This window comes from Onychostoma macrolepis, chromosome 04 (assembly GCF_012432095.1).
Source record: "Onychostoma macrolepis isolate SWU-2019 chromosome 04, ASM1243209v1, whole genome shotgun sequence".
In the NCBI taxonomy this organism is placed as follows: domain Eukaryota; kingdom Metazoa; phylum Chordata; class Actinopteri; order Cypriniformes; family Cyprinidae; genus Onychostoma; species Onychostoma macrolepis.
In genome coordinates, this window is record NC_081158.1 from 19,629,882 (window position 1) to 19,654,366 (window position 24,485).

General features: G+C 38.8%; 1 protein-coding gene across 1 annotated transcript in view; it reads left to right on the forward strand.

The window, feature by feature from the left end:
- The window catches only part of LOC131538520 (thyrotropin-releasing hormone-degrading ectoenzyme-like), a 44,912-nt gene extending 26,206 nt beyond the window's left edge, over positions 1-18,706 (forward strand). Inside the window, exons 2-9 of the mRNA XM_058772387.1 lie at positions 1,102-1,175; positions 1,602-1,749; positions 3,211-3,308; positions 3,535-3,642; positions 10,348-10,515; positions 15,181-15,321; positions 15,864-15,945; positions 16,950-18,706. Coding sequence (XP_058628370.1) covers positions 1,102-1,175; positions 1,602-1,749; positions 3,211-3,308; positions 3,535-3,642; positions 10,348-10,515; positions 15,181-15,321; positions 15,864-15,945; positions 16,950-17,093 — 963 coding nt within the window. The 3' untranslated portion in view covers positions 17,094-18,706. The remainder of the gene's footprint in view (positions 1-1,101; positions 1,176-1,601; positions 1,750-3,210; positions 3,309-3,534; positions 3,643-10,347; positions 10,516-15,180; positions 15,322-15,863; positions 15,946-16,949) is intronic.
- The last annotated feature ends 5,779 nt before the right edge of the window (positions 18,707-24,485 follow it).

Genomic DNA, 24,485 nt, shown 5'->3' on the forward strand with positions numbered 1-24,485 from the left:
AATGACAGTCAATGAGTGTTTCAAGTGCCTTCGCATCATTAGAGGCTGATTAATTGTTTATTGTTATACGATTATTTCTCATTAGACCACAGTTTAATGCTTTATTCTGGTTAACGACAGCTTGGATACAAACAATGGCGTATGCAAGTCGTTCAGCTCAAGGTTTAGACACAAAATCCTGAAAATGTTTTGACATAAACACATAATCATGTGTAAATCATAGTAATAGCATAATTATTGACTTCAAACTGTTAAATTATTAAAAATTAATAGTTGCACGAGGTGCAGCTACTCTGCTTCAGGTCTGCACTGAATGTCAGTTATTCCTGATTTGCTTTTGTTTTATGAATATTTTGGATTTTTTAATATCACTGAGCAAAGATGTTACGCTGATATCCAATTTGAAAACTCTCCTTCCTTCTGTAGTACATTAACAGGCTGTTCAAATGAAGAAGAACATGGTTCCTGATCTCAATTAGACACAAACCTCTTTGAACACCTTGAGATAAAACTCTTTTTAGTTAAACGGTATTCATTTATCTTTCCTTGATATCCTAAATTCCTTTGCTGCTTCACCATGGAAATGTTGAAATAGTTTGTTTTTAATTCTTCACAGCCTCAATTGTCTCCTGCTAATGTGAATGCAAATCAGTTTCCCTGAAAATGTTAAAAACCTCCTTGGGTAACAGTGGGTGTCTGTGAGTAACTGTGATTAATGTCCCAATTAAATGAGTGTTGGGTGAATCTGTCCTCGGGAATTTAATGAGTCCGTTTTCAAGTCTGATCACTTCCTTTTTCGCCTGACCTCTGATAGGGAGCGCTTATGTGCCCTGCATGAAATTGTGAGAAATTAAGATTAATTTCCTGCATTTTGAGTCCGAGAAAGGCCTTTAACAGCGCAGGTGGAACATAAATATGATCTCAACTAGATTTTTTGAGTGTTGCTTGGGTATGCAAAACTCATTCCTGTGATGCTTGGGTTTCAAGAATGGTGCCAAGGCATTCTGGGTGGCCAAAGGTGTGTGCTTTAGCAAAAACCAAAGCATTCGCTGGATTCTAGACTCTTGGAAATTCTCATCTCTCTTGTGTTTTTGCTCTAAGGATGTCGGCCGCTTCTCTTTTTTCCCCCACTCTCATGAGATACTTGTGGGAGTTTCTAAAAGACTGAAAGGAAAGTCAGAAGGAAACATGGAATGAAAATAAATGGAGGAGGTACCGATGTGTGGCCTAGAAACACAGTCTCATTTGACTAGAGCCCAAGGTCCTGCTGAAGTACATATGGGATTTGATGTGCCGCTCCAAATGATAGTGAATATGTGCTGTTAGTGTTCATGTCTGTGTTTTAGAAGAGAGCTTATGTTTTATGGATTTATGTAAATTGAACACGACTGTAGCCGTACAGGAGAAGCTGTTTTTTTGTTTCTTACAGCACATTATGACTCCCCACGCAAGACACAATGCCTGGCAGTTATTCTAAACGAATAATGATGAACAAAATGAACTGTTTGTAATCAAATGTTAACGATGTGTCCTCCAAAGGGGAAATATGCTTAAAATGAGCTGCTAGTGTCTAATCCTCATGCTTTCTTTCTTTTCTCTAGAGCGGGGTATTTGCCCCAAAATGTCCCCCTGCAGATGATCTCATATTTGTCTCAGGAGACTGAGTTTCTGCCGTGGCACGCTGCAAGTCGAGCTCTTTACCAGCTGGACAAACTCCTTGACCGCACTGAAGACCACAGCTTGTTCAGCGTGAGTCTGATCTCAAATCAGTTTGCTGTCTGTTGTATTTTAACCTTGACTAGTGCAATAAGAAAGACACAGCTGATATCTAGCAGCACGTCTCAGATGACTCGACTCACCGCCAGACAGATCGAACTCAAAACTTCCTCTGGTCATCATCCAAAACAGCAGTCCAAAATATTTCCAGACACAATGCCTGTTTGCTGCAGCATTTTATAAACTCATACGTACTAAAACAGTGTCAAATCTCCACCATTGCTTATGATACATTGGCAATGTTCAAAATAGCATAATACCATACTTGTCATACTATTTCTGCAGTATACACTACAGTATGTATGTTATGCGAAGTATGCAGTTTTTCTGCATGCGTGTTTTAAGATGGCATACTAAAAGTATATTTAAAAGTATAAGGAGTATATAAAAGTTTAATACCAAAAAAAGCACTATGAGATAGTATGCAGTGTGCTATGATTCCACTCTGAATACAGCCTAATGCGACAGTGTCAGACATTTTCTCTGTTTCCCTGTCTTACCTGTCCACCTGCTTTCATATTCATTTATCACTCTGTTATTCAGAATATCACTCAAACGCCTACCCACAATCCCTCGGTGCGCATGAGTCATTTCTACCCCTCCTCTGTAATGGACGACCCCTTTATTGTCGGCAGTGAGAGTGTGATGAATTTAATAGCATCTTCTCTCTATTTCTCTCCATCAATGTGTATACTGTGAGACAGAACAGATGTTTAGGATGTAATGCAAGACAGGAAACAGCTGGAGAAGATTAGTCAGGAGCCTTTAGTTATGTGACCAGGTGTTTCAACCTGTCAATCCAAACCCCTTTGTGTGTGTGTGCGTGTGTGTGTGTGTGTGTGTGTGTGTTGGCCAGTGTATTTTGGCCTGTTCACACACAAACACAGCATAACTAATTGTCAAACTGAGATTAATTTGTTGGCAGAATAAGAATTTCGTAGTAACAGCTTGACAAACGCACCTGATTAGCTAAAGGTCCACCACAGTATGGAAAACAATGTCCTCTACAAGCCTTTATGTGCACTTATCCGTGTAAGTGTGTGTTAAGAATTGAATTGCAGCATAGCAGGGTCTAATTGTGATCATTCACTCGTCTCAGTAAGAGGGCATGAAGGAGAGCAGTCATGCTAAATTAGCCATGACATTACCTGCTGTGACATTTCCCTCAACCGTATGGCTAGTCAAAACACACACACACACACACACATACACATACACACACGCAATTATACTGTATACAATACAATATAATACAAAACAAATCCTGGTCTCAACATGTCAACCATACTAAATGTCTTTCTGCCTTTTGTTATGCACTTTTGTTTTGCCTTACTTTGCATTTTGTTGTATTTCTTGTTTTGTTTTAATCATTTCTTTGCTTTCCGTTTTGTTTTGTTCCATTTTGTTTTGTTCCGTTTTGTTTTGTTTTGTTAGGACTATGTTCTAAGACAGGTGGAACCGAAGTATCACAAGTTGGGCTGGCCAGCCACTTCCCCTGAGGGCTCCTACATGCAGGCAGCTTATCAGACCGAGTGAGTCTTGAATTTCATATTTTCTTGAATTATATATTACAGTTATAAACTTATATGTAGTCTAAGTAAGAACACCAAATTGCCAGATATTTCGGATATTTTCCACCTCAGAGATGGGAATGACCTCAGTAGACAGTATTTAATTTTTAATTTTTCCCTTCCTCCATCTTTAACTTCCTGCTGATGTACTTTCCTGCTGGTATCCTTCCCATTTTTTTTTCCTTAGAGAGCTACAGAGAGAGGTAATGATGCTGGCCTGCAGTTTTGGAAACAAACACTGTCACCGTCAGGCTGTTTCTCTTATTTCAGACTGGATTTCCAGCAACAAGAACAGGTGAGAAAATGTACAGAATTTACAGAATGACACCCACACCTACACACAGGTGTGACCTGGTGTACAAAGAATTTATGAGATGCACATTCACAACAGATTTATTATAATTTATGGCATTTTATTGCTACTCATACAAATATATTGCGAAATATTGTTATTGTCCTTTATGTTCTACCCTGCCAAGATTCATACAGTAGGAGCTTTATTCCAAGTGTCCATGGCAACACGCATTTGTTCATCTAATTTGTTTTCCCTGCTTCCCACAGCAATGTTCGCATTCATGTATGCAGTCTCACACTGTCAAACACACCATGCCACCGGCAGGGACTAATGACCATAATGGAGAATTAACAGGATCGTGGGTGTGTGTTCTTACTCTGCCCAAGATATTGTGTTTGCCCAGCTTCTAGGAATTTTTTTTTTTGTGTTTGAGCCAAACAGTTGGCCGCATGCCTACAAACACATGAAAGACCACATATATAGTGCACACTGGCAACCTCAGTCAAATAAGGGGGAGGGTGGACCTAAAAGTTTTGCCCCAAACTCTCGTTAATTTCTGACCTGTGGCCAGGGGGAAGCTAAGTCTTTCCCAGCCTTACCTATGCTTCAGTTGCATTGGAAATTTGCTAGCTGGGTTTTTCAAAATTGAGCCCTAAAATTGACAGAGAGACCTTAAATACACACACAAATGCTTTATTGCACATCAAATGTGTTACATATTGACCTTGGCTTCATATAATGTGCATTTAAAGACTTCTGATGCCTCTAACATGACTCTAATAACAGCTGGTTGCTCAATTTAAAAGCTTTTTGGCCTAATGTTCCTGCTTTCAGCCAGTGTTTGACATGCTCTGTCAAAGATTTTCCACTCTTTTGACTAGTGTTGTCACGGTACCAAAATTTCAGTATTCGGTACCAATACCAGTGAAAATCCACAGTTCTCGGTACCAATTTCGGTACCAAAGCAAAACACAAAAACATGCTAATTAAAAAAAAAACACATTATTTTTTATTAATAAAGTTAAACAAAAATAAACTGTACAAAAACCAATGCCATTCTTTATGCTTATTTAAAATTGTTTCAAGTTTTTCCACAAGTAATAAAAGTATGAAAAATGTTAAACAAGTTTCACCTAAAAGTTTGTCATATTTCTGCTGCCACTGAAAAACAACTGTAAACTGTTGTCTGTTTCAGGGTTTGCTGGTGTGTTTCATGATCTTCCTTAGCCTGCAGCTGTAAAAGGAAAATATAATATACTTAAGTAAAGCAATGGGCTGAGTCTGACCAAATGCAACGTTAGATTATTGACAACAGCTAAAATACAACATTTCAGTAAATAACAAACTTCAACTTTTATGATAAATTTAAATAAGATTACATATATTTTAAGGCAAGTATATGTCAAATAGAAGGAAACTATAGTATTAAAAACACTTTACAATAAGATTCCATTTGTTCGATAACATGACCTATCAATAAACAATAGTTATATAACAATTATTCTTCTTGGGGTTAATTTCAAAATTTACTAATACATAAAATCAAAAATTGAATATGTTAAAATTATTTAATGAACAATGAACAAACATGAATGATCGAGTGTTTTAATTAAATAACATTCAAAAACATTAATTAATGTAAAAATATATTGTTCACTCACTGTAAGTTGATGTTAGATAATAACATGAAGTCATGTCAATGAATGGTATCTTATTGTAAAGTCTATACAGGAGATACAATTTGACTGTACTTTCATTTAATCCAAACTGTGTACATGTTTAATTTTAAAGGGCTTTCAAAACCTGCTAGAGTTATCCAGCCAAGAATAACAACTAACTAAGTTAGTTAAAAAAAAAAAAAAAAAGTCCCCTTTTCTGATGGACTGAATTGACATAAACACTGTTAACCATTTGTACATTCTCTAACACACATATTTTAGATTCACAATTCATTTAAAATCCTCGGGTGTGCAAAAATAGTAAATACCATCATGTCCTCCTGTTTTTTTTACCCTAATAAACGTTATAGGAGCATTAAATAGTTAATAAAGAAACTTCATAATGCTCATTATATTAGCTTTAGCCACGCTTATGCTAACGATTAACTCCGCTATAATGGCAATGTTTATTTCAATCCGACATTCAAATTAAAATATGGAATAATATTCATGACAGAAGATCTAAATATTAAATTGAAACTTACCTGCTTGAACTCTTTCATTTGATCCGGGTGTCGGTCTTTAAAGTGTTTTGTTGTGTTTCCTCCTTTTGAGATCGCACTGTTTCAGTGCTTTTATGAAGAGAGCGCATCTGCACAGCTTTCTGATAGTGCAGCAAGTTGACCGGGTACTCTGTACCACCAGTACTTAAAGAAACCTGGTACCGTGACGTTTTCATTTTTTTAGTACCGACTTGGTACTGAAGTACCGGGTCTTTTGACAACACTACTTTTGACCTGAAACGGCTCAATTGCTCTGGCAGTGGCTCTGTAATTATTACCCCGTGGAGTCCAGTGAGAGGCTTCTGTCCGTGTCTGAACAGAAAGAAAGTCTCTGTACTGAACACAATCCCTCCTGCTATACGTATCATCATGTGGATAGGTTAGTCTGATTCACTGCCAGAGAGTTAGAGCTCAAGAAAGCACTCATATTTGAGATAATTTTAACATGGCATTTAGCAGATACGTTTATTAAGAACGACTGATTAAAAATGCTTTAGTTTCTCTTGTACAACTGTCAAAGTCAACAGATGGCAAGAAATTAGTTCTGAAATTAATTTGCTAGAGATTAACCTGCCTTTGTTCTACATTGTTTTTGTCATTAGTTATACTATCCTTTTGATACTTATTACTGTGTATAATTTTGGCAGTTTTAACTACATTTTGCATTTTATGGATATGTCATAACTGTATGGTGCTGTTTTCCTCTTATGCAGAAGTCTGGATCTGCCAGATGTGTCCTTCACTGTCCTTTTCTTCAAAAATGACCTCTAGTCCTACTGGGACAATAAAAAGAATCTGTTCAGTTTGATATTCAGGGATGAGCACATCATAAAAGAGGAATGTGTTTGACCTTTATGTCTTTTTATGGTTTAGGTGATGATAATGTCACATGAATGACCCAGCAGCGTTTATGAGCTGCAAAGACAGGCTTCAGATCACTGTACAAAACGCTGACAAATCCGTCTCATGTGCTTTACTGATTATAAACAGGAAACCACAGGCATAAACTTTGAAGCAGACCAAACTGTAGCGCTGGCAACGCTGCGGCCATAAGGCCCAGCATCCTTTGAAACGTCTTGAGAGGGCGAGTGGCACCGATCTCGAAGTATAAGCCACTGATAAGTGTACTGATAAGCCACTCCCTCGATGGCGAATCTCAAGAATCGTCTGTGATGAGGGCCTATCTGGACATGAAAGTATGCGTCTTTCAGGTCCACTCTGACACTGACACTCCGGGGATGGCCTGCCAGGCCTCGGGCCACGTGGCGAGGGATTGGATAAACTCGAGTGGCCGGCTGCACGGGGGCTGCATGGAAGTTTGCTCTCTTTTTGAGAATGTTTGTGTTTTATGTTTTCCACTATAACAGCGGGCAGTTGCTTGGGCGCTTGTACGGGCCCTAGATTCGCAACAAACACATCTCCCTCCGCACCCGGTGCTGAACGGGGTAATAAGAGGCTCCAGATAGGCTGTTTGGGGGGTGATCCTGCCGTGGCGGGACTTGGCCCCCTCCTCTTCCTGTTCTGCAGATCAGGAATATGCTGGAGGCGCTGGGTCCAACGCTATCCTAGGTCGGGGGCCCTGGCGCTTAGGAAAGGGGTAGGAAGTGTCTGGCTGAACGGGAGCGCCCTCGCGTCTGCTGCGTCTTGGCAGGCTGAGCGGTGGGGGCAGCAGTCTTCACTGGCTGCTGAGTCGGCATAGGCTTAGGGCGACTGGAAGCAGCTACGGAGCTGGAGCGCTTGGGCAGGAAGTGTCGCATGGCCTAGGACGACTTCTGTGCCTCAGTAAAGCGTTCAGCAAACCCTTCGACCGCTGGTCCAAAGAGGCTGCTGGGGGAAATCGGGACATCAAGGAAGGGAACCTTGTCTGCGTCCTTGATCTCCGTCAGCGTGAGCCACAGGTGGCGCTCGAGCACCACTAGGCTGGCCATGGACCTCCCGATCGCCTGGGCGGTGGTCTTGGTGGCGTGCAGTGCCAGGTCTGTAGCACTTCTCAGCTCCCTGAGAGTCGCAGGATCAGGCTCAGATTCGTCCATGGAAGAGAGGAGTTTGGCCTGAAAAACCTGGAGGATCACCATAGAGTGGAGCGCCGAAGCCGCCTGTCCAGCCGCCTGACATGCTGTCATCATTCAGCTGTTCGTCACTCCCCATAAACGAGACCAGATCGCTAGCGCTGGCAGAGGGACACTGGTCAGGCTGAGAAAAGAGGACGAGAGAAACCTCTCTGTGTGGCGAGAGCGAGGCACGCGGGGTCCGAGCTGACGTGAGCTCGCTCTCAGCCATGCGCTGAGATCCTCTGCCCTGGTCCCTCAGGTCCCTGCGAGGAAGAAAACGGGAGGGCGCGAGGGGCGGAGTCACTTTCTGAAAAGAAAAAAAAAGCATGGGATTTCCCCAAACAGGAAACGCACTCGCTGTGACCATCATTGGCGTGCAGGGGGGACCTGCACGAACCGCAGTAACGGAACAGCATTTGCAACAATACCGTTTGCTTCTTTTAGAAAATGCATGAGCTTCGCCGGATGGCTGCAGGGGAGCGGGACCGAAACTGCTGCAGTGCTGATGGCGCTGAGAAGGCGATGGATTCAGCCAAGCAGAGGTCGCTGGTTCCAGCTGCGAGGCGTTTCAACAGCGAGCAGGCTTCCTGGATCAGTGAGAGACGAAGTCGACGTCGTTGCTGAAGGAGAAGACATCTGAGTTCCTATGGCGAAACGGCAGCTCATATAGCCAGATGGCTTCGCCCATTCTGGCGGGCTTTGGCGGGCTCCGTCGCCATAGGGTCGCGCAGCTCTGCTTACGAGCCATTGGTTCGTTTTTAACACACTGCACGAACCAATGGCCGTGCAGTTTCACTGCATGATTGAATAAGGCTTCAGTCAGAAGGAAAAAAGGCTTTTCCCGTAACGTATTTAACAAGATGCAATACGAGTGGAGTATCGACAGGGAACTGAAATTAAAGACCGGTTAAAGTAAACCAGTCCAGCTGAATTTTTAGTATAGTGAATTAAGTGAATTAATAATACATTTTTTTTTTTATCTCTATTGGAAATAAATACAATGTAAAATACTCAAAAAAACATTATATGTTGTTTCAAGAACAAAAGCATCTGGCAGACATATTGTGCGTTCCCTGCAAAATCTCATATCAGCCTTTTATTATAAATGTGTCCTCCACAGTGGCACATATTTATAACCTTTATATTCAGGTTACAATAGGAAAAGTTATAGAAGTCAAAACTAGATTTATGGTTTGTGCTGTAATCCATTTTTATTGTGAAAATATATAAAATTCATGAATTCTTTAACTATGTTTTGGAATTCACTTATTGTTCCTGTCAGTGGGAGTCATAAACAAGACATCACTTTCACAGGTGTGGAAATTTCAGTCTATACGCTCCAATTGGTTGTGACATGATTTCATATCTTACTGGAGGTGCCGTTTTCTGTATTGCTACATTGAAAACTCCCAGAGGCTCCGACGGCTCATCCAGAATCAGCAGGTCTTTATTGCGCTTTGTTTGAGCAAATCAAAAGTTCAGTCACTGTATCGCCGTGGCTCCTCCAGAGGTTTAATGTTATTTCTTCTTCCTGTACGAATATTACATGCATCGCCTCACAGCCTGAGATGCGTTTGTCTCTGTGTAGCTCTACTGTAGACGGTTATTCTTTTCTGAGATTTATAACCAGATGATATCAAGGGTCCACAGAGGGCTCTTACTTATGACCGATATGTTGCTAGACTATATATATTGCACTGTGACTCACTTTGGGAGGCCTGCAGTGATGATTTGGGTCAAATTTTCACCACCTAAATGATGAGCTCACTGAAGATCATCGAATCAGATCAGCTGGTGTTATTATGGACATTTTTTCACTGTGACAGAAGTGATTGCAGACAGCAGAAGATCACTTGAACCAAAACTGGTCCGTTTTGAATTTAAGTGTTTTTTATTATTTCAAATGATATTTTGCGCGTTTTCAACATTTTGAATGAATAGAAGAAACAGCAAAAGAAAGATCAACTTCTCACAGAAGCATACAAATAAAAACACTCATAATGTTTTTCACTGATTCTTCTGGAGGTGAAACGTTGACTTGATTTGCTATCTTTGAACAACCCTGAGGAAGTAATTCCTGCTGTGAAAAAAGCTCTTTTCAAGAAAATTTTATTCTGTAGAATTAAAACTAAAAAGGTGCGAAAACAATGTGATCTAGGCCTAATGGTGTGTAAATAGCCCTTAGTAAATGTTTAATGAACAGACTTGGTCACAGAGAGGAATGCTAATCACCTGTAGCATTCAATCTGCATGTATGCTAATCAATGTATTGACATTATTAACTATTTTACCTGTATTAATGCATGTGAAAGGAAAAAAAAAAAGTTTTTGGCTGCATCAATACATTTGTAATTGTTAATTATGAGTATTTAAATTCTATTATTTATTATATTTATTTTCAGTGTCTTCACATTTTGGTCTTCTATCCCACAGGATTCCACCCAACGTGCGGGACATTGTGTACTGCACAGGTGTTTCTCTGATGGATGAGGACGTGTGGGAGTTTATCTGGATGAAGTTTCACTCCTCTACAGCCATCTCTGAGAAGAAGGTTCTTCTGGAGGCTTTGACCTGCAGTGACAACATCTTCCTGCTCAACAGGTCAGTCAGTATTCTTAAACTTCATTAAGAACGAAGCAAAGAAATTCAAATAAAAAGCTACTGTATGACACATTGATCAATCAGTCTTAGCTGAAATTTTTGGCTTCTTTTTAGCTTGGAATCTCAGTACCGTCCACCAACCTCTTCATTCACTTTTTCATGATTTTGAGGGTTTTTTGCCATTTTATTGATAGCAGGAAGTGTCTGGAGGTCTCTGTATGGCACATCTGACTATAACTCACTAGTTAGTTTGCAGTCTACTGTACATCATGAATCCCATTCAATCCATTTCTCCACATCATGTCAATCACACAAGCAGAGCTGCACTCACTCCTCTGATGGGGCAGTAAAGACAATGGCTGCCGTAGGAGCTTTTCCCACAAGTCTCCATGGTGTCTTAAATCCTCTCCCAACTCAATAGCAGGATGAGAACGGTGACGGATTACACCCCGTCCAGAGTAGACGAGGATCTTAGAGCCCACACATATTCTGAAGTAGATTCACTGCCGGTTCGACATCTCCATTTATTCTGTTGCATTTGGTTGTTGTTTTATGGATGCACTGAGAGAAAGAAACATTCCCATATAAAGAGACCCAGCATGACCCCTCTCTGCAGTGAGTGTTCAGCACTCAACAGGCTGATTCCTGTGGGACGGCTTCAGTGTGAGTCTGTTGAGAGGGATGTGGTTTGCCTCACTAGAGGAAGAAGATAAATAGCACCACACTTAGTAAGCACACATCTCAGTGCTCTACATCCATGCATTTTCATCTTCTTGTTTAGATACTATTCATCACATTACAGTCAACAAGGAACATTTTTGTTTTTTCTATAAATAAAAAAATTCACAAAATCAATGAGCTTTTTTTCTCACTCTCAGTGATCCATGGCTCGGCTGTCATACATGCCCCTAGTATGTATGCTGTCATACATACTAGGGGCAATCGTGGTCTAATGGTTAGAGAGTTAGACTCGTAACCCAAAGGTTTGCGGGTTTGAGTCTCAGATCTGGCAGGGATTGTCGGTGGGGGGAGTGAATGTGGGCTCTCATCACCCTCAATACCACTACTGAGGTGCCCTTGAGCATGGCACCGAACCCCCACTGCTCCGGGTGTGTGTTCACTGTATTTATCCCATCCAAAGTGCGCACACACACAGCAGAGCACAAATTCACGCCATTTTCACTTTCACTTACACACAATACAGACACAACATCTAAAAGTCATGCAGCTGAATCATGAATACAATATCATCTTCACCTCCATAATTCCCTACAGAACAAAATCTTGGAAGGTCATCCTGCTTCTGATGGTGGCTTGTTAAATAGCACTGTATGTGTTTCTGGACATTTTGAACATTCCCTTCAACCAATCAGATTGCAGAGTTATTTGCTTTCTTAGTGACTGAAGCAGATCAATTATTGCCATTAACTGGATCAAGCTTTTATGGTGTTTAATAAGTTGGAATAACAGCCAGTGAGCTGCTAGAACATCTTGGCTGGTAGTTCTAAAACACATCTTGGAATCATTACCAGTGGGTTTCCATCCAAAGTTGCGAATTTTTAACTTGTGTGCAAAATTGTAATATCGCATAAACATTTGTGAATAAGCAATGTTTCCATCCAACAAGTAAAAGAGGAACAAAATCGTCACTTCCTGATAAACAGGCACTAAATATCACTAAGAAAAGAAGGAAAAGCCAATCATTTTCTTATATAATAAATTACTTGCGTCTCAGAGCGAGCAGACAAAACAAAATAAATGCGGTCATTGCTTTCAGAGATGGATACCTGCTGTTTGGGAACGCAGTTTTGTAAGAGAGTTCTGGGAGGCAATTATACAGATATACTTTGACGATAGACTTTGCTCAGGCATTTCAAAATTACCATAACAACATGTCAGATGCTGTGCAACGAGATCAGTCCTTTATGTCGTCCCATCGCGCAACGTCACATGACTTTTTGACGCGCATGCAGGAATTTGTTTCGTAAATCTGTTTCCATCTCCCATTATTCGCATTAACTCTTTTTCACACAAGTCAAAAACCACCTCAAGCAAGCGTAAAAACGTTTTTGCAACTTAAGGGAATTTGTTTTCGAAATTTGTCGTTTCTGATGCGATCCTTCAAAATGTGCATAAAAACAGGGTGATGGAAACCTAGCTATTGACTACCTTTACTTTTTTGAGAAATATGCAAAGAAAAGGCCAATAAAGCTTTCTCCCAACAACACAACACTGAATATTAGTAAATGATATGGCGTGCAGTAGTGATGTGGTGGTGTTGAAAGTGTCAGACATCACTGTTAGAAAAACACAGGCGCTAACAATACTCACATGCTAATTAGAAACTGGCACCTAGTGCTACAATGCATAGCATTAGCGTGATGTGATAGCCACATCGATGTGTTAAGAAACTGTAACTGAATTTATATCAGCTCAAAGAAAAAAAGAAAAAAAAAACTGCAGCTGTTGACTGTCCTCTGAGAGTTTTTAACACTGTTGAATGAATTCCCATGAAATGATTTTTTTAGTCATCTCTGTTCAATGTGTATGTAGCACCTTATGAATCATTGCTGCCTAGGGGGATTTGGTGTTGCTTTATATACTTCAAATATCCCTCATTCATTATGAGATTTGTTTTTGTGTCAGATAATGAAGATCTAATTATGAATCTGGCTTCTGAAATAAATGATGTCTGTTCAGGAAGTTTCATATACCTTCCTCTTTCAATCTCATATCTGTGGCATGTTGTTCATAACACCCCATAATTATCTCTCGATGTGTGTATAAATGAACAGGAACCCGCTCCTTACCAGCCCTAATATGCCCAATTGGATTTGTATTGGCATATCAATGCCTTTATTCCTGTCTACATGAACAGTGTGACTTCAGAAAGATCAGGCACTGTTCAACAGCACCATCGTGATTCAAAGGAGCAAATGTCTGAGTACTTTCCTCAAATAAGGTCTCAAAGGAGTGATTCTTTAAACCCTGATTAAATCTAATCCAGTCTAAATTACACAGTTAATAATGATTCTCCTTTGAAAAGCCATTTAAGTATAAAACTACACAATCCATCAGGTATCTGCCTGTATTTGAAGTGATGCTGATGTTGATTCATTCAGAGCCCCCCAGGAACCCAAAGACTGGGAAAATTTGAAATTTTTCATGACTGCAACATTCAGGTGTCTACCTTTGCTCTAGTGTCTGACGTAAAAGAGTGGAGAAGACCTATAGAAGCAGTTCATTGATTTCAGCCACACTTGAATTTCACACAGCATGCACAAGCAAAGTCCCCCATCCCAGATGAGCTGTGCGTGCGTGTGTGTGTGTGTGTGTGTGTGTGTGTGTGTGTGTGTGTGTGTGTGTGTGTGTGTTTGTGATATTTAATCTACCTCAGAGAAAACTGCCCTGTGTTTGGAGTGAAGTATGGGGTGTATGGAGTCTGTGTTTAGTATTGATTTCTATGGCATGAAATGAATTGCATGTCCCTCCTCCATGTATTTACTTCTTTCGTTGATGTATGTTGTGATCAAATGGGCCGAAAATAATGCCTCTCCACTACTGGAATGTGTGTGTGTGTGTGTGTGTGTGTGTGTGCGTGTGTGTTTTAGCTCTTCTGCTCTGACTGCTAACCTACAGATGTTCCTGCAGCCTTAGAGACTGAAATCTCAGTAAAAGGAGAAAAAAAAAATCACCACTGTAATAATTTTCTGTTCATTCATCACACTGGAAATGTAATTTCAGGTGCTTTGCCTTGTAGGACACATTATTCCATGCTGCTCTGACTTTATACCATGTTGCGGTCAATGTAGTAGTTAGCCTTCACATATAGAAAATATACATACTGTGCACACTGTACATTCTATATACTGAAGACAATAGTATGCTAGTATGCTAATCTGAACATGCTAAAGTTTATGGTGGCATTATCAGTCACAAACAAAACAAAATGGCAAGCTATGCTGACAACATCTGACATTTTCACACTGTCACAATTATACCTGCTAGAAATCACTTAGATAAATCAGAAATCTGAATTTTTATGTGTGAACTTTTAAAAAAAGGATTTGAGAATGAGCTCAGCAAAAGAACTCCTCTGAAAACTTGTTCGCACTTGTCCTTAGAGGAAGCTGGAGATGTCACGTTTGCGAGCTGTGAAGCTGCTGTCCGCACACAGATGTGAGTTTTGTCACAATGGCAAAAATCTCCAGGGTGTTAGTCAAAAAAAAGGTGCTACAAGTGACTCAGTGACGCATGAAGTCAAAAGCCCAGAAGAGCGGTTGAACTAAAATAAGAGACCAAAGAACAGAGTGGCAATTACCCCACATGTTTTTGCAAATTGAATCTTGTGCACCATGGCGGCGTCTTTATGTGAAACATCTAATTTTCTATTTCTTCCTTTTTCATCTACTTGACATTTCGCACCAATTTGAAGCGAATGGGTCTATCTGCATTTGATTTGGGCTTTTTAGGTTAATTACTTTTTGAAGATGCTGACTCATAGTCTTGAAAACATATTTGAATAATTGTTTCGCAAGGCCTGTCAGTGGCTGTCTTTGCTGAAAACGGCGAAGAATAATGTGTTTTGTATTTCTGATTTACTGAAGCTTAAAACTAGCATAGGATGACAAACTAACAAAACCTATTTATTTCTGATGTCCACAGGCTCCTGAATCTGTCCCTCACCTCTGACCTGGTGCCGGATCAGGACGTGATTGATGTCATCATACATGTGGGCCGCAATCCGCTTGGAAGACATTTAGCGTGGAGATATTTCCGCGAGAAGTGGGACATATTGAATTCCAGGTGAATGTGGCTTTATTCATCTCTGTTTATCAGTGATTTTAACCTCTCTCTCAGTCCCTGATATGAATTTCACATTCGCACTCTCATAAGATATTTATTGGTGAATGCTATTTTATGTCTTCCCAGCAGGCACCAGACGTCCATGTAACGTCAGGTTGACGTTGGACATGACGTCGGACAGACATTGCATTTTGCTTGAAAATGAAAATCGGGTTTGAAAATCAATTTGACGTTTACTTAATGTTGGATTTTGGTTGCACAACCTAAAAACAACAAAATCTCAACGTCAGCTGACGTCGGTATTGGACATCAATTTAACATTGACATTAGACATTGAATTTACGTTGAATTCTGGTGACCCAATGTCGCAACCGAAATTTAACCAAATATCAATGACGTTGTGTGCCTGTTGTGTGCCTGCTGGGTTGTTTGTGTTTGGAGGACCGATAGCATTGTGGGAAATATCTGTTGGTGTTTGTTTGCTTCTGGGCTCATTAGAGCAGTGCTCCAGTGTTTTTAATAACAGTGTCTCTCATTGGCAGGTATGGAGAGGCCTTATTTATGAACTCAAAATTAATCAGCGGCGTGACAGAGTTTCTCAACACTGAGGCCGAGTTGAATGAGGTGAGGCTGAACTTTTACATCATCCTGAGGCTTGTACACCTCTAATCAAACTAAAACTTATTGACGAATCTTGACAAAACATTAATACTTAGAAACAAGCTTTGGTCAGCAAGTTATTGAGATGGAGAAAATGAGCAAAAGTAAACTCTGAAGACTGCAAAAATGTGCTCTTGGACTCATTTCTCTGGGTTATTTCCTCATTGTAGCTGCTTAACCTTATTACAGGAAATGGAACGTATATTCACTTATTCAAATTCATTCAGCTTCAGTCCCAGAGGACACAGACTGCTGATGCTTCTCACTGCAGCGCAGCACTTTCTCATCCAGCTGACTTTGCCTTCCACAATTTAACATTCATACAGAGATAATACGAACCCCCTCAGTGTTTTCTTAAACAGAGCATTAGCATACTGTCATTGACAATCAGCTGCTACCAGAGCACTTCATCCACAGATTCATGAACAATCAGCGCTATGTTTAACGCTGTTGGTTTGAAACGAGCGTTTTATTTTCTTTGAAAAGTTTCTATGAATAAACAGCAATTTTGTAATAGTTCAGGAGCAAAAGAGCAGCTTTAATCCTGAATCCCTGAGCATGTTCATTAGTTCTCATGACCTCAGGAATTGGGAATTGTCTTCGTAACATGTTATTTGGTAAATTGAGATTTTAGATTAGATTTGTATGCCCTTAATTGATATTAGAGTCTAGCTGTTTTGTTTTTTGACAGGCAGTGTCGTTTGCTCTCAGAAAAACAAAAACACAGATAATTCTGTTTACTTCCAATGATTCCCACACCTCATTATCAAAAACATCATTGTTATCTGCTAAATTACATGTCAGGCATTTTCATGTAAATGCATTGTATATTCTGATGCTGTGTCACTGATGAAGGTGCCACTTACACGCATAAACACACAAACTCTCTACATCTGATATATCAGTCACAAAACAATGACAGTGTTAATGATAATGTTAATCATTTCTGTCATTTATCTTTTCCTCAGCTGAAAGAGTTCATCCTGACCAGCGGGGGAGAGTCAGCACCTGCATTCGCTCGAGCCGTTGAGATCGTTCAAGCTAATGTAAAATGGCACGTCCTGTTCCAGCAACAGTTCTACCGGTGGCTGCAGAAAGCTCTTGATGGTTAGCCTCTATTAGCATGGAAATCCTATTAGACATTTCCAGGCCAGAGGCGTGAGGACACTTACGTGAAATTAAAAATAAAACATTTACGGACTCTGAGAAATTGGAGCAAAATTGAACTTCTGCTTCTCTGCTGTTTATGAAACAACCAAGCACTGACAGACCAAGATGAATTCGCAGAGAACAGCGCCGCCCTCTTGGCCAGCCCAGTCACTGCACAAAAGACAATTTAAGGTGGAGGAAAAGGACAACTTGTAGAAAATTCATTGAAGAAATTGCATCACTCAATATAGTAACTGATGGAATGAAATTTGCACTTTTGATTTAACAAGAACCAATTAAGTTTCATTTTACACTAGAGCATACATGTGGATTGGCTTGATTGGACTGCTAAATCATTTTTAACGTGATTTGATCCTCTTTTTATCCAAATTTTATTCATATGAAATATAAATTATTTTTAAAACATAATCTTGACAAGTAGTTTTTGAAAATGCCCGTCTTTCCCTGATTCAGTCAAATTTAGGAGCTGTTCATGTAATTTTATTAACTACAAAAGAGAGAAAATGTCTATGAAGGGACTTTGTCTACACTCTGCATTCCCTCCCCAAAGACTGCTGCTGTTCTGAAATGGAACAGAAACGCTTTTCAAAGTTTAAATTTCAGTGATAAGCTGCTCTTTGCTTTCCTTGCACAATCACACCATTTTATTGATTTATATTTTGTACGATATCAAATGAGGCCATATCTACCTTCATCAATCAGTTAAATAAAGGTAACTGCAGGTCATGAGAGGATCAAGAACAGGCCATTGTCATTTGTCTGTTATCATGGACAAACACATGCAGGCTTGTCTGATTATGGGTCGATATTTATTAAGGAATTCTTAAAGGTGCCTATCTCTGTTGTCTTGGGTCAGTAGTGTATTGAAGATGGAGATTCTATAATATTGACACATGATAATTATATAACTTGAAGGTTATGCATATACATGTATGCTGGTTTATGTGTATATATTTATACAACGTTAAATAACATGGGTCAATGATGTGGCTTTTTTGTGTTTGTTTCAAGTTTTTTGGGAATTAAAGGGATAGTTCATCCAAAAATGAAAATTCTGTCATCATTTACTCACCCTTATGTTGTCCCATGCGCCTTTTATCTTTGGAATTAAAAAGAGATTTTTATTTTTATTTTTTAAATATATTTTCTTATGATTTTTGTCTTATAAAGAGGCACGATTGCTTTATGATAAACAGATTAATTTAAGTTTTTATTCCCATTTAACCATTGACCAACACAAATAAAGCTCATTAGTATGGTTGAAGCTCAACTGTGTGCTTGACGTGCAAGAACAAACCTCAGTGAATTTCATCCATCAAGAAAGCAAATGATGAAATATTTTTATTTTTTATTTTTTGGATGAACTATCACTTTAAGTTATTTAAAAGTACTGTATATTGATGCAGTTTACACAGACAATGGCCTAAATGCTGAACTTCTGTGATGAAAGTGTGCAAATTCGGAATTAAAATGAATTTTGAAATTTTTTGTGAATATTAAAATAAAACCTGTCAAGGTGGTGTAACCATTAAAAGATGTATTTTATTTTTAAATATTTTACATGATTATGTATAATTATTTCTTTTTAATTATATAGTATAATTATTTATTCTTAGTTTTTTAAAGAAGCCAATATTAATATTTGAAAATGTTTGTTCAAATTCAAATCACTGTGGTATAACCAGCATAGAGCATTTTAGTCAAATTTGACCTTTTTATGATGTGACAAAGGTTGTCAGATGTCAAATGGTATAACCTGAAATTATTTGGAATTAATGATGATGTCCATATTTCATTTATTTACTTATTTTGATAACATTATATATATATATATATATATATATATATATATATATATTTTTTTTTTTTTTATTACCTGGTGGTTGCACCACTTTACATTTTTATTAAATATATGTTAACATAGACCCTTATAATCGATCCATATTTTTTTTTTTCTACTCTTGTGCAGATACATACTTATTACAAAGTAGTGTTCACCGTTTACATTTTTTAGATATGTTGACCTTCATCTTCTCAAGTTAATTTGTGTCTGTTTATTTGTTTTGTATACGTTGCAGGCATACAATGTAAAAATGAAGAGCTTAAAATATACGAGTTATCAGTGCCTTTTCTACCTCACTATCCTTTTCCAATTAGAAAGACTGGCAGTGCCTTAAATAAACCTGTCGTAAAAATTCCCATGATTTGGTGTCTGATTTTTCAAACAAGTCAGACGTAGCAGGTTTGAAATGTTTCAAGCTTACATAAAAGCAGCTGGAGCCACAGGTGTCGACACAGTAAGATGAAGTGTTCAGTGTTATGCAGACTCTGCTCTGACGGTTACTACAAAAGTCACTACAAAAAGTATAACGAGTGACAGAAAAAAGGTTGACACAGTAAACCAAATAAAATGGTTCTATTGTGCACTGTGGATGTCAAAATAATTCTGCAAATGTCTATTCTTTCTCAGGATGAGGAGTCCACCTTATCAGTCAGTTTTGTAGAGCATTCAGAGAACAACATAAGAACATTATTGCACCTAAAAAGATCTATCCAACTTGAAATCATTCATGGCAGATCTAAAATGAAAATCCATACTTATGGTCTAAAAAAAAAAAAAAACCCAGACAAATCTGAAATTAAGTTTTTGTTTCAAGCAATATGGAGTGTATAGTGGTTCTGTCTGAAAGGAAAATCTACCAGTCATTGGCTGATTGAATCAGTCCTTCACAGTGTCTGCAAAGCTGGACGGCGACAAGAATTGCTTGAAAACATGAGTACCTTTGTACTCTTTCTACCTTTCCATCATGCTGCTGAAGTACTGATAAGTCCTGTCTGTCCTCCTTCATTCATCTTTGCCTCCAGGCCACATGCTCACGTTTCCATCTTGTGGCTGCTGTCCGTGGTTCTGAATGACCTCCTTTACTGGACTGATAAATAACAGCGAACACCATTCTTGCCTTAACACACCCAGTGGCTCTCAAAACAGTCATAATATGCACCTAAGACTAGCATAACCATAATCTGTAAATAAAGCATTTTTTTTAAACAATTTTTATAATGTTGCAGTCAAAAATAGCTTCATTAGCAGCTCACAGCTGAAAATAATCTTGTGCCCCACAACAACAAAGTTTTAATTTATCAGTTGTCCGGTGTGGTTTTCCACAAAATAGTGTGAAACAAGCCTGTACATACATACATACATACATACATACAGACAGACAGACAGACGCTTACAATTATTATGCCAGTATGTATAATAAAATGGAAATTTGGACCATAGACCTTATTTAGTAGCTTGTATAAATACAATACTGTACTTGTAGACCTATAGCTATATACAGGTGCTAAAGAAAGGCACTAAAATGAACACTGAAGCCAGAAGAGCAGCCCAGCAGCATTACTGTGACTGGAGAATTTGTTCTGATCCATAAGGCAACATCAAGAACCATGACAAAAATTCCAGAACATCCCTTCAAGGCAATTTTTACGCCATATAAACCTCATCCTTACGCTTTCAAAGGGTTGTGAAATGATGTATTTCTTTTAAGGATTACTAAAGTTTGGCGGCGGCTCAAAGATAAAATTGAAACAGGGAACTGGAGAAATCACAAAAATACATACAGTGGGTGCGGAAAGTATTCAGACCCCCTTAAATTTTTCACTCTTTGTTATATTGCAGCCATTTGCTAAAATCATTTGTTCATTTTTTTTTTCCTCATTAATGTACACACAGCACCCCATATTGACAGAAAAACACAGAATTGTTGACATTTTTGCAGATTTATTAAAAAAGAAAAACTGAAATATTCAAAGTATTCAGACCCTTTGCTCAGTATTTAATAGAAGCACCATTTTGATCTAATACAGCCATGAGTCTTTTTGGGAAAGATGCAACAAGTTTTTCACTCCTGGATTTGGGGATCCTCTGCCATTCCTCCTTGCAGATCCTCTTCAGTTCTGTCAGGTTGGATGGTAAACGTTGGTGGACAGCCATTTTTAGGTCTCTCCAGAGATGCTCAATTGGGTTTAAGTCAGGGCTCTGGCTGGGCCATTCAAGAACAGTCACGGAGTTGTTTTGAAGCCACTCCTTCGTTATTTTAGCTGTGTGCTTAGGGTCATTGTCTTGTTGGAAGGTAAACCTTCGGCCCAGTCTGAGGTCCTGAGCACTCTGGAGAAGGTTTTCGTCCAGGATATCCCTGTACTTGGCCGCATTCTTCTTTCCCTCGATTGCAACCAGTCGTCCTGCAGCTGAAAAACACCCCCACAGCATGATGCTGCCACCACCATGCTTCACTGTTGGGACTGTATTGGACAGGTGATGAGCAGTGCCTGGTTTTCTCCACACATACCGTTTAGAATTAAGGCCAAAAAGTTCTATCTTGGTCTCATCAGACCAGAGAATCTTATTTCTCACCATCTTGGAGTCCTCCATGCGGGCTTTCATGTGTCTTGCACTGAGGAGAGGCTTCCGTCGGGCCACTCTGCCATAAAGCCCCGACTGGTGGAGGGCTGCAGTGATGGTTGACTTTCTACAACTTTCTCCCATCTCCCGACTGCATCTCTGGAGCTCAGCCACAGTGATCTTTGGGTTCTTCTTTACCTCTCTCACCAAGGCTCTTCTCCCCCGATAGCTCAGTTTGGCCGGACAGGCCAGCTCTAGGAAGGGTTCTGGTCGTCCCAGACGTCTTCCATTTAAGGATTATGGAGGCCACTGTGCTCTTAGGAACCTTTTTGTAACCTTGGCCAGATCTGTGCCTTGCCACGATTCTGTCTCTGAGCTCTTCAGGCAGTTCCTTTGACCTCATGATTCTCATTTGCTCTGACATGCACTGTAAGCAGTAAGGTCTTATATAGACAGGTGTGTGGCTTTCCTAATCAAGTCCAATCAGTATAATTAAACACAGCTGGACTCAAATGAAGGTGTAGAACCATCTCAAGGATGATCAGAAGAAATGGACAGCACCTGAGTTAAATATATGAGTGTCACAGCAAAGGGTCTGAATACTTAGGACCATGTGATATTTCAGTTTTTCTTTTTTAATAAATCTGCAAAAATGTCAAATATTCTGTGTTTTTCTGTCAATATGGGGTGCTGTGTGTACATTAATGAGGAAAAAAAATGAACAAATTATTTTAGCAAATGGCTGCAATATAACAAAGAGTGAAAAATTTAAGGGGGTCTGAATACTTTCCGTACCCACTGTAGTTTCATCCCTCACTATTACCAGAATACTTCAGCAGGTGTCAGTACTATGCCTTCTCGCAGTCCTGGAGTGGTTCCTTGGCAGAGAGTGGAAAACGGATGCGAGCTGCGCGACGTGACGAGTTACCGATGTAAACGCTTTGCGATACTTCTAAGAAGAAAGACAAAGTTTGGAACATTGCCTTTTACATAGACTATATAATTGTATCATTGAAGGTATCATTTCTGATTGTGTTATATTCCCACTATCTTTACTATCTCAAATGGAACATGTGACTGGAGGCCATTTATTATTTTTCTTTCTTTCTTTCTTTTCTGGATATGAAGGCAAAGTCAACAAAATGAAAACACATTAGTCATTCTTTATCAGCAAAGTAAAGATGTTTTCCCAGGCATTTGGTTCGCTCTGGGCTCTAATGTGGCATCACTGCCAAGTACACTAATATTGTCCCTCCAATCTTCCATTTTGGAAAAGTGCTGCAAGACACTGACAACAGATCAAAACAACAATACATGCCAAATGCTGATGGGATAGAGAGAAAGAGGGTGAAATTGAGAAAACCATTCATTCCACTATCATTTTATCATCTCAACATGAATTATTGATGCTCAGTGTTTTAGTCAGAATGGCCACCATTATAATCATGTATCAGCTCACATTCAAAAATATGAGAAATGAAATTAGAAATTGAATAATTTTTTTTTCTTCTTCTGTTGTTCACTATTTTGTGAAAAAGTGGTGCTTCTGTAGCAAAAGAACAGAGAGTTCACAGAAAGCCAGTTTCATCTTACCTTTTCAAAAAGATGGAAACGTTTGCATAAATTTGCAGTTTTGTTCTTCTCGCTCACACGGCCACACATACTTAGTATACATGCAAATCTCTTGCGTTTTCACAATATCAAACAATAGCTTTGCTAATGATCAATCAAAGTAAATCTATTGTGTATCACTCAACCGTTATGTTGATTACAAAGGAGGACTGCAATGTATTTGGGGAAAAGAGTCCTTTTACATCAAATCTTAATGAATTCAAAGCATTTGACAAGTTTGGAAGAGGAAATGGCTTTGATGTTTCAGTTTAATGAATCAAAGGGAAAAATAAAGAAACAGTGGGTTGACTGAACATCTTAGGGGAAAAGCAACGTTCAATCTGTCATTGTGTACCCTGAGCTCTGATATTGCGTGTTAAACTCACAGCGGACATCTCATCTGAACAAATCTCAGCAGAAACTGTGTTCACAGGGCAAGAATATTCTTTTCCACCCACATTTCTGTTGTTTAATTTTGTTCTGGAGAATGTTGCTTCAGAGTGAGTGTACTGAGGTAAAGGTAAAATTAATTTAAGTTAGATTAAATGACATTTCTAAAATTGTATAAATGTACATTTTAAAATTGAATGCAATTACAATTAATACATTTAAAAATTAATTAAGTCATTCAAATTATTTATTTATATCAATTCACAAAATTTGGTAACACTTTAGAATAGGGAACGCATATTCACTATTAACTACGACTTTTCCCTGAATAAATTCCTAATTTGCTGCTTATTAATAGTTAGTAAGGTTGTTACTAACTATTAAGTTGTTAAGTTTAGGTATTGGGTAGGATTAGGGATGTAGAATAAGGTCACATAGAATAAGGCATTAATATGTGCTTAATTTGTACTAATATATGGCTAATATTCTAGTAATATGCATGCTAAGCAACTAGTTAAGAGACCCTAAAATAAAGTGTTACCAAAAATTCTATAATCATCTACTCACCCCTCACCCTCCAAACCCAAATCACTTAGTTTCTTCTTGTGGAACACAAAAGGAGATGTTTTGAAGAAAGCTCATGCTACTCTAAGGACAAAAAAAAAAAAAAGAGTGAACTATTAGGTTGTGTGTTTGGAAGTCAATACAATACACCATATTATTGAAGAAAGATAGGTTAAGATAGTATTTCACACAGATTTTAGAGGTTTATTCAAACAAAAGACACGAGAGACATGAATATGTATCTATAAATCATTATTACATATTTAAAACTTGAATGATCCCATTTTAATAACTACTTGCCGAAATAACCGCCCAGAAGTTCTGCCCTTTACTTAAAACGTGTCTGAAATGGAGACAAATCTAA